Source organism: Hipposideros armiger, unplaced genomic scaffold, assembly GCF_001890085.2.
Source record: "Hipposideros armiger isolate ML-2016 unplaced genomic scaffold, ASM189008v1 scaffold_40, whole genome shotgun sequence".
Taxonomy (NCBI): Eukaryota; Metazoa; Chordata; class Mammalia; order Chiroptera; family Hipposideridae; genus Hipposideros; species Hipposideros armiger.
The window spans coordinates 438611-455946 of record NW_017731390.1 but is presented as its reverse complement, the minus strand read 5'-3'; the positions used below and the strand labels follow the sequence as shown (position 1 = coordinate 455946).

The following is a 17336-nucleotide window of genomic DNA, read 5'->3' as shown; positions in this document are numbered from 1 at the left end:
CAGTGAGCGGCCGTCTACAAGCTCGCAAGCCGGCGACTGATCTGCCTCCCCCGGGAGGAGCGCAATGATGGTGCCAACTTGGGCCAGTGAAGCAAAGTCCTCCACAACTAGACTGAAGAAAAAAAAAGGACAGCAACTTGTCTGTTCCCCTTCTCTCAATTCTCCAGCGCTGTTCCCATCCCCCAAGTCCCCAATAAAAATCTTTTAAAAATAAAATAAAATAAAAAAATTAAAAAAAAGTATGCTAGCAATTTAAAGGAATGTAAATATTAACAGTAGGCAAAAAAAAAGGTAGATGTCTTTCTAGGGGATATTCCTTGAATTCTGAAAACTAGCATGGAATAGCTTTGGAAATTTCAAAACTGTAACTATATGAAGGTGGGTTTCAATCTTAATAAATATTAGATTAATTAAATATTCATTGTAGCATATTAAAAAGAACTATTGAAAGAAAAAAAGGTTAAACAAAATTTAAAATTTATTTTTCAAAAGCATGCTTTTGTTGTAAAATTTTTTCTTGGCATTCATGTACAATAAGAAATACGTAAATCAATTTGAAAGTGTTATTTACTTCAAATAAATAAAAGCTAACTCTGATGTATGAGTTAAGATGAGTAATTCTATTAAATCAAGCATTATAAAATAATCAGACTGCTCCCCACTTAAGACTAGTGCAAACAAGAAATGTATCAGGCAAAAAAAATGAATATAGTATCACATGGATATATGATATGTATTTTTAAATTTACATACTTTTTATTTTATATTTACAGATTTTTCTCTTTACCACCATTTAAAGTACAGTTTTGCAGAAATACAGTTTTTGTCTGTGTCAGCAAGCCAGAAATAACGAGCTGTTTTCTTCTTGTATCAGGAAGAACTTTAAGGGAAAAAATTTAAAAGAGACTAATATAACAAAGTGATAGTTGGGCCAAATAGATATCAATTTACATTTTCAAAGGGTTTAAAAAACCTAAGTTGAATTCTTATACACTGGATAGTAATCATATGAAATTGATTAGTTCAAAGGGAAGAATCTAAGTTTCTTTAAGCATTAAGATGAAGAAAACAAATTCCCCTAGATTGTTTTTACAGTAATCTATTTATTCAATACAGAAAAATGAAAAGGATTGTAAATAAACGGCAGAGACAGAATCAGTTCTATCCCCAAATAGTCTACCTACAGATTATTCTTGTCTTAAATGATTAAATAAAATTTTTTTTAATTTAGAAAATGTTGAATTCGAAACCTTCTTCAAATGACTGATCCCAAATAATATCAGATATAATATTCTGACATTCCAAAATGGTCTTTGTAATGAAATTGATTCCAACCCAACTAAACTAGCACTTCATAGGGGAGAATAACAACAAAATGACAACTAACATTTATTGAACACCAACTACAAGTTAGCCAGTGCATTTACAGCCATTGCTTCATTTAATTCTCACAACAATATTTCAATTTTACAGGTAAACTCCAGTTTAAGGAGGTTAAAATCACTAGCCTGATATGACCAGCTAGTTAACAATCAACTGTGTTGCAACTGCCCTTAGCCAGCTGGCTTGAGGGCCAGAACTCAGGTCCTTCTGACAGTGATCTGAGCAGGTAAGCATTAGAGGACTCAGGGTGTATCTGGCCTTTCAATCAATTCTCCAGGCAGGCAATTAGCTCTTTGTTCTTTCTTCCTGACACCTACAAGAAAATCCCACACCCTAAAACATTTCCTGACGTCTGAAATAAAATATGCACTATATCCTATAAATGGACAAAAAAGTAAAAAAAAAAAAAAAAAGAAAAGAATTATACAAGAAAAATTAAATTTTGATTACAGGGCTTCACAATGTTGTTTTGTTTTGTTTTGTTTTAATGAGTGGGAGGGCAGGATCAGTGCTGTCAGATAGAAGAGAGAGAGAGGTAAGAGAGTAAAATGACATGCTTTAGATAATCTACTATTGGGTCTGCAAGCTCTGTCTCTCCTGATCTCCAAACTGCAATTCTCAGTTTTCTCAGATATGCACATCAATTCACACATATTCAGGAGTCAATTCAGCAAGCAATAGTGGGAGTCATGAAGAAGGATCCCAAGCACATGGTGTGTAAAATCCCAACTCCCCTCTCACCTAGAGAAATCTTAACAGCAGAGGTTGACTTTCAGCTTGGGCTAAAACTGAAAAGCAAGGCAAAACTGAGGCGATGCATCCTTTTAATCACGTTGGCCTTAAATCTTTCCATATGCAGGCAAGAATCACATATCCATATCCAAAAAGCAACTATTTTTAAAGTTGTTGAGATGTCATAATGCAAAAAGGCATAGAAAAATTTCTAGTGCATTTAACATCCATGTGCTCCATAACCTAAAGCATTACTGACAATTCAGGCAATGGCATCAGACAGACCTAGGTTCAAATCCAGTCACACACTAGCATGGGATTTGGGACAAATCACTTCATCATATTCTCTTTCTAAACTTCAATCTGTAAAATGCGGGTAGATGATAGAGTTTGGTCAAAGAATGATATGGGAATGCATTTAAACACTCCCTGATATAAGCTCAGGGTTCAAGTTTTTGGTGATTAATATTAAGAGTATGTACACATGTGGCCTGAGTGATTCACAATTACTTGATGTTTATATTTCCACCACTGCCCTCTTTAAGGCATGTCTTTTTTTAAGCAAATTCAGTAATGTGTACAACATTTTGGATTTGATTAGAGAACAGTTATTCACATTATAAAAAGAGCCATAGCAGATGGCAATGTGTTTGATAAAAGTGCTATTTAAATATTTTTGTGTTTATAAAAAAGGTTACCTTTTTTATTTGGATGTTTATATTGGATGTTAATAGTAAAAAAATGAAGGTTAAATCCTTCATATTTCCTTTCCCTGAAAGTTTCCAGAATTTACCTTTAAATGACACTTAGTTCATTAGCCTTGGATAACTATTACAATTGCTAATTAAATGGGTTTCTATACAGATGTTTAAATACAGTAAAATGTGGACTAAAGTCGAACCAACCCACACTTCAAAGCAACTATGTCCGTGTTACATAAACCTTCCTTGAGGCAGAGCAAAATAAAGGGAGACTACCAGGGCAGAGGACAGATAAGGAGCTGCGTGTGACTGACGGAGGGGATCCCACGAAAACAGCTGCCAAGCTACATGTGAAATTGGCCTTGGCTACTGCACAGACCCAGCTCTCTGAATTTGTATTGAAGATTTTCCCTGAAATCTTTTTTTTTTTCCTAGACTGTCTTCTGAAGGAATAGGGTAGAAAAACTGTGTCTTTTCATATTCCCCTAAACGTATTTATAATTATAGCACTGATAAGCACTACCAGTAAACACCATGTACAGGGCATTATTCAGTCACTGAAATGAGCGATGTAAAAAGAATCAACAATAGGCCTTTAACAATCAACTGTTTTTTAAGTCATCGTATCTACCAACTGCCATCTTACTGAAATGTGGGTAAGTTTTACACTGAAAAGGCTGCTGTGAAGGGGTGTTGTCTTCCCAAAGCTCTATGGTGCCAGCCCTCCGTGGCCAATCTCTTCCCTCTGCCACTGAATTTCAGTTCTGTGACACTTCATGCTTCATGTGTGGCTATGTAAGCTAAGATAGCAATAATCGAGCCTCACATGTCAGGAAGAAATTCCAACCCCTCCCCCAGAAAGTGTCAAGCACATTATTCCAAAGCAAGTAAATCTCAGTGTAGTGGGGTTTCATCTCCCTTAAAAGCAACAATAAATGTCTCTACCAGGGGCAGGATAAGAGATCACACAAACTAGTAAAACAAAAATAGGAGCTGAAGACTGGAACCATCTGTACCACGGGGAAGAGATCGGACTAGAAAGGAAAAAAGAGAGGAATTGCTTTTTTCTTGTAACAAATAGTTCATGTGTCTATGAAAATTCTATATATTTAGGTATGTGAACCCCAGACTGATCATGATACACAGAAACAATTTTCACATTAAGGAGATAGAAACAAAAGCAACTAAATGACAGGCTGACAGAGAATCCTTAAAAGAAGGTTAAAAAAGCCTCAAGTACATTTTCTAATTTGCTTTGGAGAGATTATGTGCTGGGGTTATTAATTTAAAATACTGAAATTTCATGCAGAAAACCTGTTTTAGAGTTGTTTTGATTCAACACATTAAAATTTGTGTTTATGTTACTTGTTATAAGCTTGATGTAAGTAAGTCCTTTTTGCTGGATTACAATTGTAGAGATTCTTACCAATAATTTACCAATCCATCATTTCCCAATTGGTAAAAAATAAATTCTCATATTATCATCATATATACTTTTTATTATGCACACATAAGTTTTTACTTAGCCAGCCAAAGAAACAACTATTGGAACTGTCTTAATAATTACATTATTCTGTGGCACACTAATTCACCAAATGAAAAGTTAATTCCAAATAAAAAAACATTGGAAGTCAACATTTGGTAACTAGGTTAATGCTATATGAAATCTAATGTTTCCTGGAAATAATCCTCAAGAATTATACTAACTTATTTTCAAAGAAAAATTAAGATATATTTTCTAAAGTTAATTTCTTTGTCTCTGTATTAGCATGTAAGAGCCCAGAAACCCACCTCGGTGTGTCTTTGATGTAATGCATTATATTCCTTCTTCAGTTCTGCTTCTCTTTCTTCAAGTCTGCTAACTGAAATTAAGATACACATACTTAATCAAAACAAAATATAAGAAATTTACTTGAAAATTCCATCTGAAAAACTTGGAATGGGTTATCCATAATCCTTAGCAACTTTAGGACTCAATGCTCCTTACGAAATTCTTCACAAAGTTGGTAACCTCATTTCATCGTCCTTAATAAATAAAACTTTCAGAGCGGAGATAAACTGGATTTTAAAAAATTAAACATCAGATTGCTTCTCCCAATATACGTGTTTATCAGGTCATCCCCCTAAACAGGTTTTTAACATGATATAGAATTACCTCTTTCAAAAACACTTTACAAATCACCTTTTAGAAGTTTTAACCTAGGATTAGGACACAAGTCATTGATTTCTGACATTATTCAAGCTCTTTATTCCCTACTGAGCAGTACATGAAAATGTCATTGTTTAGAAGTACTTTTCCTGCTTCGGACCTTAATTTCAGGGACTCGTCTTTTTTTATTTAGCTCCCTCTGCTGATGGAGTTTTGAGTGGCACTGATTGGGGTAATGCTCACAGAGTAACCCTATGATATTTAAAAAAAGAAAGAAAAGTTTTAGACTAAAAAACAAATCTAAAAAAAAAAGTTTTAGAATGCTGGGACAGGATTTCACAGGAAAGAATGACATTAGAAAGGAATGATTCTTAGAGAAGGTGTAGTCCAAGCAAGACCAAGAAATTACAGTACTCAAGACAGACTGTGATGAGAGTGTACTGGGCACTGTTACCACAGAGAAGGGAACACAAAACCATGCTGGTGAACGGCCAGGTGGAGGAGAGGCTGGCTAGCCTGGAGGAGCCCATACCGGCTAAGGATCAGTGGGAGACAGTCTGCTGGGGAAAAATATAGCTGGTGCTAGAGGAGCTTGTCAGGATACTCATTAAAGTCTATTTGAAGGCCTGACATTAGTTGGAAATTTCTCTTGGTGTAAGGGGTCAGCTACCTGTAAACAGGCAAGGGTGTTTGCAAGCAACAGCCTGTGGCTGTGTTAGATGGCTGTGGAAGTAACTACTATGAACTATCGGCACACACACAAATGTTTTCATACATCTAATGCTAGTTAACACATCAGACACCAAACAATACAATGTGTGCTGCTTGCTAAACTCATCTTTGGTTTGTGTGGCTTTACTTGCCACCTTTGTTTAAACCTTGAAAATATGTCAGGAAATATGTAGCTCTGACTTTTGATGTGTTTGTAATCAAGCCTATATGTTGGCTCATTAAATTTATACCAGTGAGTAAACACACATTACAGTTCCCATGGAGAGCCCTTTTCCTGCCAGGCAAGGGCTGAGAGCAATAAAAAGCAAACTTATAATGCAGATGTGTTGTGATTAACACAACAGGTATTGAAACCATAATAATTTTTAGTGCTACTTCTCTTTTATTTTAAAACAGGATATCAATCAACTTGAGATATTTAGTAACAATTTCAAAATAAACATTGTCTACTACTTTTTGCCAATTAAACTGATCTAAAAGCTTAATCTTAAGACTACTGGGTAAACCTTAACTATTTTTAATTGCATGTCTGCACGAATCAAGACTTTCTTGGTATTATGCAGCCAAAAAAATAAAAAGGATGCTTAGGTCAAAAGAAATTCACAACTATTATCCATAACCCTCAATTTCAAATTTGTGCCCCACAATAGAACCTCATTAGTCTCATCAGCTCACTTGCTATGAATTCATAAAATAAATTTATATCACCATCATCACCACCACCACTAACAGCTAACATTATATAGTACTTATTACATACACACTCCTACACACTTTATATAAACTATCTTATTTGAGCCTGATATTAACTTATGATGAAAGTATTAATACATTCATTTTAGAGAGAGATGAGGAAACTGAAGCAAGGAGGAGTTAAGTAACTTGCCCAAAGTCACACAGCTAATAAGTGGAAAAACTAGGCTTCGTAATGAAGGAATCCAGGTCCAGAATCTGCTCTTAATGATCATGCTATACTGACCCTCAAGAAATATTCCTTTTAATCTGGAATCTACTTTAAAATTTTACTTGGGGGGGAAATAGTATAGAGTACGCGTTTTTACTTCAACCAAAAACTTCTCTGTTCTTATGGAAAGAATCTAGTCACAGATATTTCAATTCAAAGGTATCAAACTGCCAAGTAAAATATGTATCCAACTTTTTTTTTAATCAGATTTATTGGGGTGACATTGGTTAGTAAAATTTCAAGAGTACACTTTTATAATTTTTCACCATATATTTGATCCCTCTTTTCCTCTTCTACCATCCTCCACCCCTTCCAACTTTATTAATCATCTTGGAAATGCATAATAAAGCCAAAGTGCAACACCACTATGTACCTGTCAGAATAACCAAAAGGCAGAACACAATACACAAAATGCTGGTAAGGATGTGGAGCAGCTAGAACTCGCATATACTGCTGGTAGGAGTACAAATTGTTATGACCAATTTGAATACTGTCTGGTAAGATTTAACAAATCTGAATATTTGCCAACCGTATGACAAAACAAGTTCATTGCTAGGAAATGCATAAATGTGTCTACCAAAGGGCATTTAAAACAATGCTCCAGGCAGCACTATTTGTAATAATCCAAACCTGGAAACAACCTAAATGTCCATCAACAGCAGAATGAATAAATATTTATGTACTGGAATCCTATACAACGAGATGAACAAATCATTGCTATACACAACATCATGGATGAATCTCAAACAAGCCATTGAGGGAAAGAAGCAGAAGCAAAAGAATACAAAGTTCAAAGGCATACAGAACTAACCTAAGACATACAGAACTAATCTAAAACTAATATAATGTGTTCTAAATCAGGACAGTGGTTACCTTTGGGAAAGAGTTAGTGACTTGATAAATTACTGTGTGTACAGCCCCACCTCACCTCAGTCCAAACACAAAAGTGTTAGCATTCACCCATGCAGTTTCTTTGGCTTGCATACTCATTCTTTATGTTCTCCAACAACTGCTGTAAGTTTAACATATAACACAGGATTTAAACAGACTATTCAGAACAATTACAAACAAGTTGTGCTGATTTACCACTAAATTTTATAGGGAGATGAGTAAAAATGTTACCAAATTGAAGACTTATAAAAGAAAGAAAAAAAGATGGGCATCATGGGAGGATAAATTGGAATTACTCTTTCGAAGGTTATGTTGGTGATATCTCTTAAAATAAGCAAGGTGCATAGTCTTTGACCCAGCATTACTATTCTTATTTATCCTCCGGAAACACATCAATGCCCAAAGATATGAAAATGGATGCTCTATGCAACACATCTTATACTAACTCCCAAATTGGAACCACTCCCAAATTTGTCATTAGTTGGTTGGTGAAATGAATTATGATAGTCATACAACGAACCGCAATACAGTGACTGCTACTTCCAAGTTATATTACCTTGAGTATATTAACCTCTCTGGGCCTCAGTTTCCCTATTTATAATTGAGGAATAATGATAGCATATTAGAGCTGATATTAGGATTAAGTGAGTTAATATTTATAAAGGGCATAGAATAGTTCCTGGCACACACGTTTTTCAAATACAACAATGAAAGGTATTGTTAAAAGGAATGCAGTATATCTATATGTACTGACATGGGACGATGCCTAGAACTGAATGGAAGGATGTTCAATATATATTGCTATATCTGAAATAAAAAATACAAAACAATTTACAATATGATGCTACTAAGATGTCAACAAAGCCGAAACTGAACTGATTCTCTCTCTCAAACCTACTCTTTTCCATAATCTTCTTACTCAGGCAAAAATCTTGCAGCTATCCTTCTGCTCTTCTTTCTCTCACAATACATATCCAATCTATCAACAAATTGTGTCTGTTTTACCTTCAGAATAAATCTATAATCTGACCACTTTTTACCACCTCCATCACTCCCACCTTGGTCTAAGACATCATCTCTTGTCTGAATTATTACAATGACCTCCTGTCTACTGTCACTGCTCTAGCCTTTACCCCCCTGTATTCTCAAAGTAGTAGCATGGGTAAAGTCAGATAGTGACTGACTACACAAAACCCTTCAATGGCTTCCTGTCACATTAAAAAAAAATCCTTATAACGGTCTACATATATATAGCAAAAGCTATATACATTATTCCTAGGCTGGCCCAATAAAAACCTACCACATGGAATCTTCCATACCCTTTCACCTTTCTCCAACTTAATGCAGGTGGCTATGACAAACTTGGAGCTATAAGTTAGAAAGAACCTGTGTCTCCAAAGGAGCCACTCATCTATCAGAAATATCCATTTTCAACTCCACATGAACAAGAAATAACATATAACATTTGAGTTGTTATATATGTTTTTTTGTGGCATCGTTTATGCCTTTGTTATTCTGGATGACTTTCTTAATGTTATTCTGCTGATTATTCTCTCCAACCTAATACCTCCATCAAGTACCTTGACAGAAAACTGTATGACTTTCCATATTTCATGTTTTCTTTATCTGTACTGTGACTGTAAATATTAGTATTATCTTTTTAGGTATATGAGTTAACCACCAAGATCGTATAATACAAATTCAGAACCTCTCACTCTTTTCTGAAAATACATAGAATACTCAGTAGTACCAACAATGTAGTCAAAGGACTGTTTTCTCAAGGCCTAACTCACTTGAAGTGTTTAACTGAAAAGTAGCTTTAAATACTTGGAAGAGCCCTCTCTTCAACGCACTGAATGCCACTAAGTAATCAGGAAGGGGAAAAGGGAAGTACAGAGGGGAAAGAGGGAAAGAAATGCCCATCTTGGCAAAGATGGCAGACATTCCTGAAAACCTCAAGTACCATAAAGTTAACCTAATGCCTACATTGTTGCATTATATCTGAAGTGCAGTAAAAGCCTGTTCCTTGTTTAATAGTTCCCATGTGAACCCAAACCTTAAAATAACCTCAGGAAAAATCCTAAAACCTTACCATTTTACTCATCAAAATAGCCACAACTTGAGATTAACTGTAAGTAAACAAGATTCTGTTCATCCTTCCTATCCCAAAACAACAGATAACTAACCTGCCTTTTTTTTAAACTGCGAATATTCTGGGGAGGAAAAGAAAAAGAATCATGGCATCTAAAAAATGGGAGGAGGGGCAAGAAAAAAGAAGCAAAAGACTAATCCAAAATTTACCCCTTATAATAGCTAATGGAGCTACTTCCGCCTCGTTTTAAATGCTCTTTCTTTCTATCCCTCTTTCTAAAAAGCAAGAGGATATGATTAAGGCAGGAAGAGCCACCTGCTCTGCCTGCTCAAAATCAGAGCTTACCTCCTTAGATTGATGGCCTTTGCCAAGTTTGGAACACCTTCCATCTCTGTTGTCTTCTGCCCCATCAGACTGCTGATAGGCCTACGGGGGGAAGAAAGAGAAACAGACCTGCTAGATAGCCATATCCAACTCATTATTCGCCTTCTCAAAAGGAGTCACCAGTTCTTAACTATTCATGGAAGGCAGATAATCCAACTGTGACTTGGCCTCAGAAGACTGACATTGGTCTTTCAGAAGCTTTTCCTTGAACAATTTAGCATCAAAAGTCTCAACAGGTAAGCAAGAATCAAATGCTGACTTAAGAGCAAACAATCTCAGACAACCACATCAAAACAGTAATAAAAACCTTTCTTCTGCCAACTAAGTCCTTCACCATATCTCTAAAGTTCAGAAGATTTTCAGATAGATATTATCTGTTATTAATCAATGACACAATGTGAAATTCTAAAGTGTTCTCATGAGTCAATGATCACATCCGTAACAGCGAGTAGAATAACTTCAAAGAATCCCAGTGGTAGGGGATTCTAGCTATGTCCTCATCACTGTCTTGAAGACGCTACCTAGCCATCCACAGCAGAAAGGTGACTACTCTCCTACCTAAAGTCTCTGCGTAGGCTGAGTCCATGCTTTCCCTCAACACGTACTCCTATGTATCATCTCCATGGTCAGGAAATACTTCCTTATGATCAACAAAAACCAACAAATTCATTTTCTCTAATCTGCCAAAATTACAGAAAAACAACTTGGTCTTCCTTAACCATCCCTTTATATGTTTGAAGGAGTAGTCAAATCATTTTTATTCCATTCTCTAAGCCAAATCACCATAAGTCCTTTAATCCTTACTGATAAAACTAATTTTCTATGAAACCTTTAGTTCTCTATATATTAATTATAAATTACAACCTTAAAGTTCTCAATAGGTAACACTAGACTACAGAATTGAAAAAAGTCCAAATATAGATAGTAAAACATAAAACACATCTGAAGACCACATAGAATATTATCTAATGAAGCAGAAGTAAAAAAATGTTAGTGTTTGCCTAAATTATCTTGTGCCTAATTTTCTGTTTCCCCTCTTATATATAGGCTCGAAAAAAAAGAAATAACTTTCAAATGAAGCTTATTAAATATACAGATAGTCCCAATATTTCAAAGAACTAGATTCAAGTTAAACAGTCTAAAAAAGTAACCTATATAATTTTATTTTTGTCATTTTTTTAAAATTAAAAGATATAAATCTAAAACTCCTAAAGCTGCCTTATTTAAAAACATGGTTTAAATGAAAATACATATCATCAGTTACCTACTTTTATCATCTGAAAACAATGCAGCCGGAATTGCCTATTAACAAGATAAAGTTAAAATGAGAAAAGTGACCTGTTACAAGTATTATTCAAATTCTGAGAATATTAACATTCACTGCCAATTGCAAAGCACAGTAAAGAGGCTGGGAAAGCCTTTCATTGGTCTGCAGGTATTTTTTTTTTAAGTGATTTGAAAAATAATGACAGAAAACATTTAGGCCCTTTCAACTATTAACTTTGGTATAACCTATACCTGATAACTTAAAAATGGATTAATTTTCTTCTGTGTTGTGAAAATTCTCAATGTATCAGTCACGTCATTAACACACAGACCTTGCTTGAAAATAATTCCCAAATGTAGTCTGTTTTAAGCCATTTATTCCTTTAAAATAAAAAAATGTTAATGATTACACTACTTCTCCATACTGTCCATCTAGTGGTGTACAAATTCTTATAACCAAGAAGTAAGAAGTGTCTTCCTTACAATAGTGTTTCAAGATAAAGGCTTGAAGTTATTTTATTAGACTAAGATCTGATACCAAATTTAAAAAGTAAATGAATGTTATATGAAGGATGTAAAGGGTAGCAAGGTCAGAGAACAAGGCTCTTTCACGAATGTCTCCATTTGTTCAGTTGTCAAAAACATTTTTCTATTTAATTTTGAAAAATGGATTTTCATTCAAAGGCAGGAAGGGCAGAAGATGCAGAGAAGAGGCAGAAGATGCAGAGAAGCATCATTAAGTAGTTTAAAAACACTGCCATCTAAAGCTTGCCATCTTCTCCCACAATTCAAGGGAAACATCATTATATAAAAAAGTCATCCATTATAAACTCAAGAAGCTTGAGTGACACAGCGCTATTCACAATAACCAAGATATGGAAACAACTGAAATGCCCATCAACAGACGATTAGATAAAGAAATTGTGGTACATTTATACAATGGAGTATTGCTCTGCCATAAAAAAGAATGAAATCTTACCATTTGCAACAACATGGATGGACCCAGAGGCTATTATGCTAAGTGAAATAAGTCAGATGGAGAAAGACAAACACCATATGTCCACTTATACGTGGAATCTAAAGTACAGAATAAACAAACACACAAAACAGAAATAGACTCACAAATACAGAGAACAAACTGATGGTTGCTAGATGGGAGGGGTATTGGGAGGACGGGTGAGAAAGGTGAAGGGATTAGGAAGTACAAATTGGTAGTCACAAAATAGTCATGGACGTGAAATACATTATGGAGAATATAGTCAATAATGCTGTAAAAACTATGTATAGTGTCAGTGGGTACTACACTTATGGGGGATCACTTCATAAATTATATAAATGCCTAACCACCGTGCTGTACACCTGAAACTAATATAAAATAATATTAAATGTCAACTATAATTAAAAATATATATATAGTCACGAGATGTAATGTACAGCATAGGGAATATAGTCAATGGTATTGTAATAGCTATGTACAGTGTCAGATGGATAGTAGACTTGTTGGGGTTATCACTTTGTGAGGGGTGTAAATGTCTAATAATTATGTTGTTTTGTATACATGAAACAAATAAAAAACGAACAAATAAATAAAAAGCTTGAAGGAAACACGTATTTCCCAAGAAAATCAATAATAAATGGTTTTGGGGCCGGCCGAGCGGCGCATTGGTTAAGAGTTGGCTTGGGATGCCAGCTCTGAGCAGCAGGGACCGGGTTCGGATCCCACATGAGGGCCAGTGACGCTGTGCCCTCTACAGCTAAAATAGCAAACAACAGCTCGACCTGAAGCTGGGCTGCCGTAAGTTGCCATGACGGCGTAGGCTGCAGTGGAGCTGCAGTGGGCTGCCGTGAGCTACCGTGAGTTGCTGGCAGCCGTCGTGAGCTGCCAAGAGCCGCCATGAGCAGCCGTCCAGTGGCCAGAGACTGATCTGCCTCACCCAGGAAGAGTGCAATGATAATACCAACATGGGCCAGTGAAACAATGTCCTCCACAACTAGACTGAAGAACAAAAGGACAGCAACTTGTCTGTTCCCCTTCCCCAATTCCCCAGCAAAATCTTTTTTAAAAATAAAAATAAAAACAATAATAATAAATGGTTTTATATAAGCTCTGGGTGGTAATATGTTGTGAATAATTATTCAAACTCATTAAGTTATAAACAAAATGAAATGAGCTACTAAACCTTACTTCTCCAAATCTGTTCACATTAAAAATGACCAAACTCTATAATATACCAAGAACCACTAAAATGTTAATTCCTTGACCTACTTCCTTAAATATATTCTAAGAAAATTATTAAAAGAGAGGAAAATCTATAGGTGTGAAAAATATTCACTGAAATGACTTACTGCACTGGAAAAAAATGTCCAACTAACCAACAGATGTCTTTTGTGTTTTTTTAAGTTTACCTCTATATTTATTTCTACCCTATTCATTCCTTCATTCCACAAAAATATAGCTTACAAGAGCATACCATAACAATTCATTATATATGTGTAATATGTGGATCAAGGGAAAAAACAATTTAAATATGCTAATCAGGTAGGGTTCAAACCAGTCATTATGGCTGTACTTCTAAGCTTGTATCAGTTTATGAGCAGCCACGGTTAAAAAAAGAAGTGGCCATTAAATAATTCTCATTACAGGAAATGAGAAAGCATAGTTCCTTAGGGAAAACAGAATTGTTAATAGATGGCATAGCTTCTGGATGATGGGTGCAAGCAGACATTTAAAAAACTAATTATTGACTACATATAGTCAATAATTTGTAATAACTATGTATGGTGTCGGATGGGTACTAGACTTATCAGGGTGATCAATTCATACGTTATATAAATGTCTCCTCACTATGTTGTATACTACAGCTAATACAATATTGTATGTCAACTGTAATTGAGAAGTAAATTTTTTAAAAATAAATAAGTAAGAAATATACAACAAAGAAATACTTACAATGTTAAGGAAAAAATACAGAATTATATATGCACTCTAACTGCAGTGATGTCAAAACATGCTAAATATGGAAAAAAGGCTAGGTGGTCATACATATAACCTTTCCCCCCACAAAACAATGATCCCTTTGACTACAATGACCGTATCATATTCTTCTGTACCACAACCACACCTAGGTTGAATGTCAAGCACACAGTAATAGTTTAACATTTTTAGACTCTATTAAAAGGCCTATATTTACTTGACTCATTTAAGATAATATTTGGCTTACAAGATAGAAATACTCACTATACAACAGAATAATGAATATAAAGTATTTTCTGATGAAGACTCATTACTGCCACACTATGAAATGGTAATGTTGATTGCAGACTCCTTACATAGTTGAGAAGCACCAATAGGTCTTTCTCAATTCACAATTTCCTTATTCCACTTGGTATATATTTCAGATTCTTCCTTAAGGCTCACAAGATAACTACTAAAAAGTGTTATTGTTGCTCTCAGATAAGGAATAATACACAGAATTTTTTTAAAATGCTTTATTCATGTTGGAAAAACCAAAAATATTTATATAGTTCAAATTTTGAGAAGAGAGTAACCAGAAATCTCCAAAATCTAACATGACCACAAAATTGTAACAAAATTTTTATGGACGCAACTTCTCAACACTGTGAAATCATATGACAACCTGATATATTTCATACTATCAAAAGCTGTAGGGCAGTGCGATAGCTCAGTTGGTAGAGCTTGTGCTTTGAACAGCAAAAGATGTAAAGTGTGTCCTTTAATTCAGTTCCTATTTCTTGACTTTTTCTTGCTTCTCAAATTGCAAATAACTACAACCAAAATTTCCCCTTTTAACATAGGAAGTAGTCTTCAAAGCAGAACTTGGGACTTTTATTGTGGCTACTTTATAAAAGGGATATGTGCCCTAAAACATGTTAGTCAGAATCAAAGTCTTTTAAAATTAAAGACTCTAACATATAAATATAAACATGGAAATTAGACAAGATACTATTATTGTACAGCACTCAAAAAATGGCATAAATAGAAAACCTGTCCCTCTACTGCAGGGTATCATCATCAGTAATTTCTGTGGCCTAAAATAAGTGCTTATTTAAAACCAGATATTAGGAACACTAAAAAATACATTTAAAACATTTAAAAAGTAAAAAACAAAATACGTTGGGTTACAGCAATTTTAACAAAAATCACTATATATGCTTCAAAAACAAAATCAACAGAAATAATATTAAATAGCCCAGGTATTCTATTTCCTACTATACAAAAAAAGAACTAATATACTCTGACATACACCATTTAAATGTTTTCATCTTGGGCCAGCCGAGTGGGGCATTGCTTAAGAGCTGGCATGGGACCCCAGAGGGCCCTGGTTCGGATCCCACATATGAGGGCCAGTGACACTGCCCTCTACAGCTAAGATGCTGAACAACAGCTCAACCTGGAGCTGGGCTGCTGTGAGTCGCAGGCAACGGTGTAGGCTGCAGCCCCTGCTGCAGTGGGTTGCCATGAGCTACCGTGTGTAGCCAGCAGCCAGTGTGAGCAGCCAGCAGCCACTGTGAGGCCGTCCAGAAACAGGCAACTGATCTGCCTCACCCGGGAAGAGCGCAATGATGGTGCCAACTTGGGCCAGTGAAGCAACGTCCTCCACAACTAGACTGAAGAACAAAACGACAGCAACTTGTCTGTTCCCCATCTCCCAATCCCCCAATAAAAAAAATCTTAAAAAAAAAAATGTTTTCATCTTTTAAAAAACATTCCCAGGCTGGCCAAATGGCTCAGTTGGTTAAGAGCATAAGCTCTGAGCAACAACAGGGTCGCCAATTCGATTCCCCCATGGGCCAGTGAGCTGTGCGTGAGTTGAACTGCTGCTGAGCTGCCAACAGGTGGCAGAATGGCTCAGGTGATGAGAGCACATGCTCCTAACAACAAGGTTGCTGGTTCGACTCCTGCATAGGATGGTGGCAACTAAGACTGAACACAGCACCTTGAGCTGAGCAGCCGCAAGCTGCAGACAGGCGGCCAAATGGCGACTGGACTTGGAGCTGAGCTGGCTGCACCCTCCACAACTAAGATTGAAGGACAACAACTTGGCTGTTTGTTCCCCTTCCCCAATTCCCCAATAAAAATCTTAAAAAAACAACATATTCCCAATCCTGGTTTTCCAATAGGATATGGCATTGAGAATACTTCAAGATTACCTCCTACCACCACCTTTTTTAAAAATACAGGGCTTTGAGTCATAATTGGAGATTTGGGGGAAGAAGAGCTAAGGGAGAAAAATGCAAAAACACTCAAACTATTTTCCCTCCAAAATATTTTTCAGATGTTTAAATGTGGTAAAATAAGACTTGGATAAAAAATTTAACATATACTTAGATTTCATATTATACCGAGTTAAAGCTAGAAGACAGAGGAAAACAATTAGATGGAAAAAGAGAGTAAGACTCCAAGGTATCAAAAGAGAAGGGACTAGTCCCAAAGCATTCATAAAAGAAGGCTCATTATAGCCTCAGCTCATGGACCAAGATATTCAGTGTTATCAGCTTTGGGCATCTGAATGGTCAATTCTGATTAATCACAGTTGTAAGTTCTTTAACTATTATTTAGATACCAGGATTACTTCAAAATGGGATACAAGATTCCCAAGGGGAAATATTAATAACAAAAATAAAGTTTTCAGGGTCGGCCGGGTGGCGCGATGGTTAAGAGCTAGCTTGGGACGCCAGAGGGCCCCGGTTCGGATCCCACATATGAGGGCCAGTTACACTGCCCTCTACAGCTAAGATGCTGAACAGCAGCTCAACCTGGAGCTGGGTTGCCTTGAGTCGCGACCGCGCAGGCTGCAGCCCCTGTGACAGTGGGTTGCCATGCGCAGGCTGCAGCCCCTGTGACAGTGGGTTGCCATGGGCTACCGTATGTAGCCAGCAGCCAGCGTGAGCGGCCAGCAGCCACAATGAGCGGCCATCCAGAAGCCGGTGACTGATCTGCCTCGCCGGGGAAGAGCGCAATGATGGTGCAAACTTGGGCCAGTGAAGCAACGTCCTCCACAACTAGACTGAAGAACAAAA

General features: G+C 36.2%; 1 protein-coding gene across 1 annotated transcript in view; it reads right to left on the bottom strand.

The window, feature by feature from the left end:
• SPAG9 (sperm associated antigen 9) overlaps nt 1–17336 on the bottom strand; it is a 118628-nt gene that overhangs the window by 66986 nt on the left and 34306 nt on the right. Inside the window, exon 3 of the mRNA XM_019638509.1 lies at nt 4608–4678. Within this exon, the coding sequence (XP_019494054.1) occupies nt 4608–4678 (71 nt within the window). The remainder of the gene's footprint in view (nt 1–4607; nt 4679–17336) is intronic.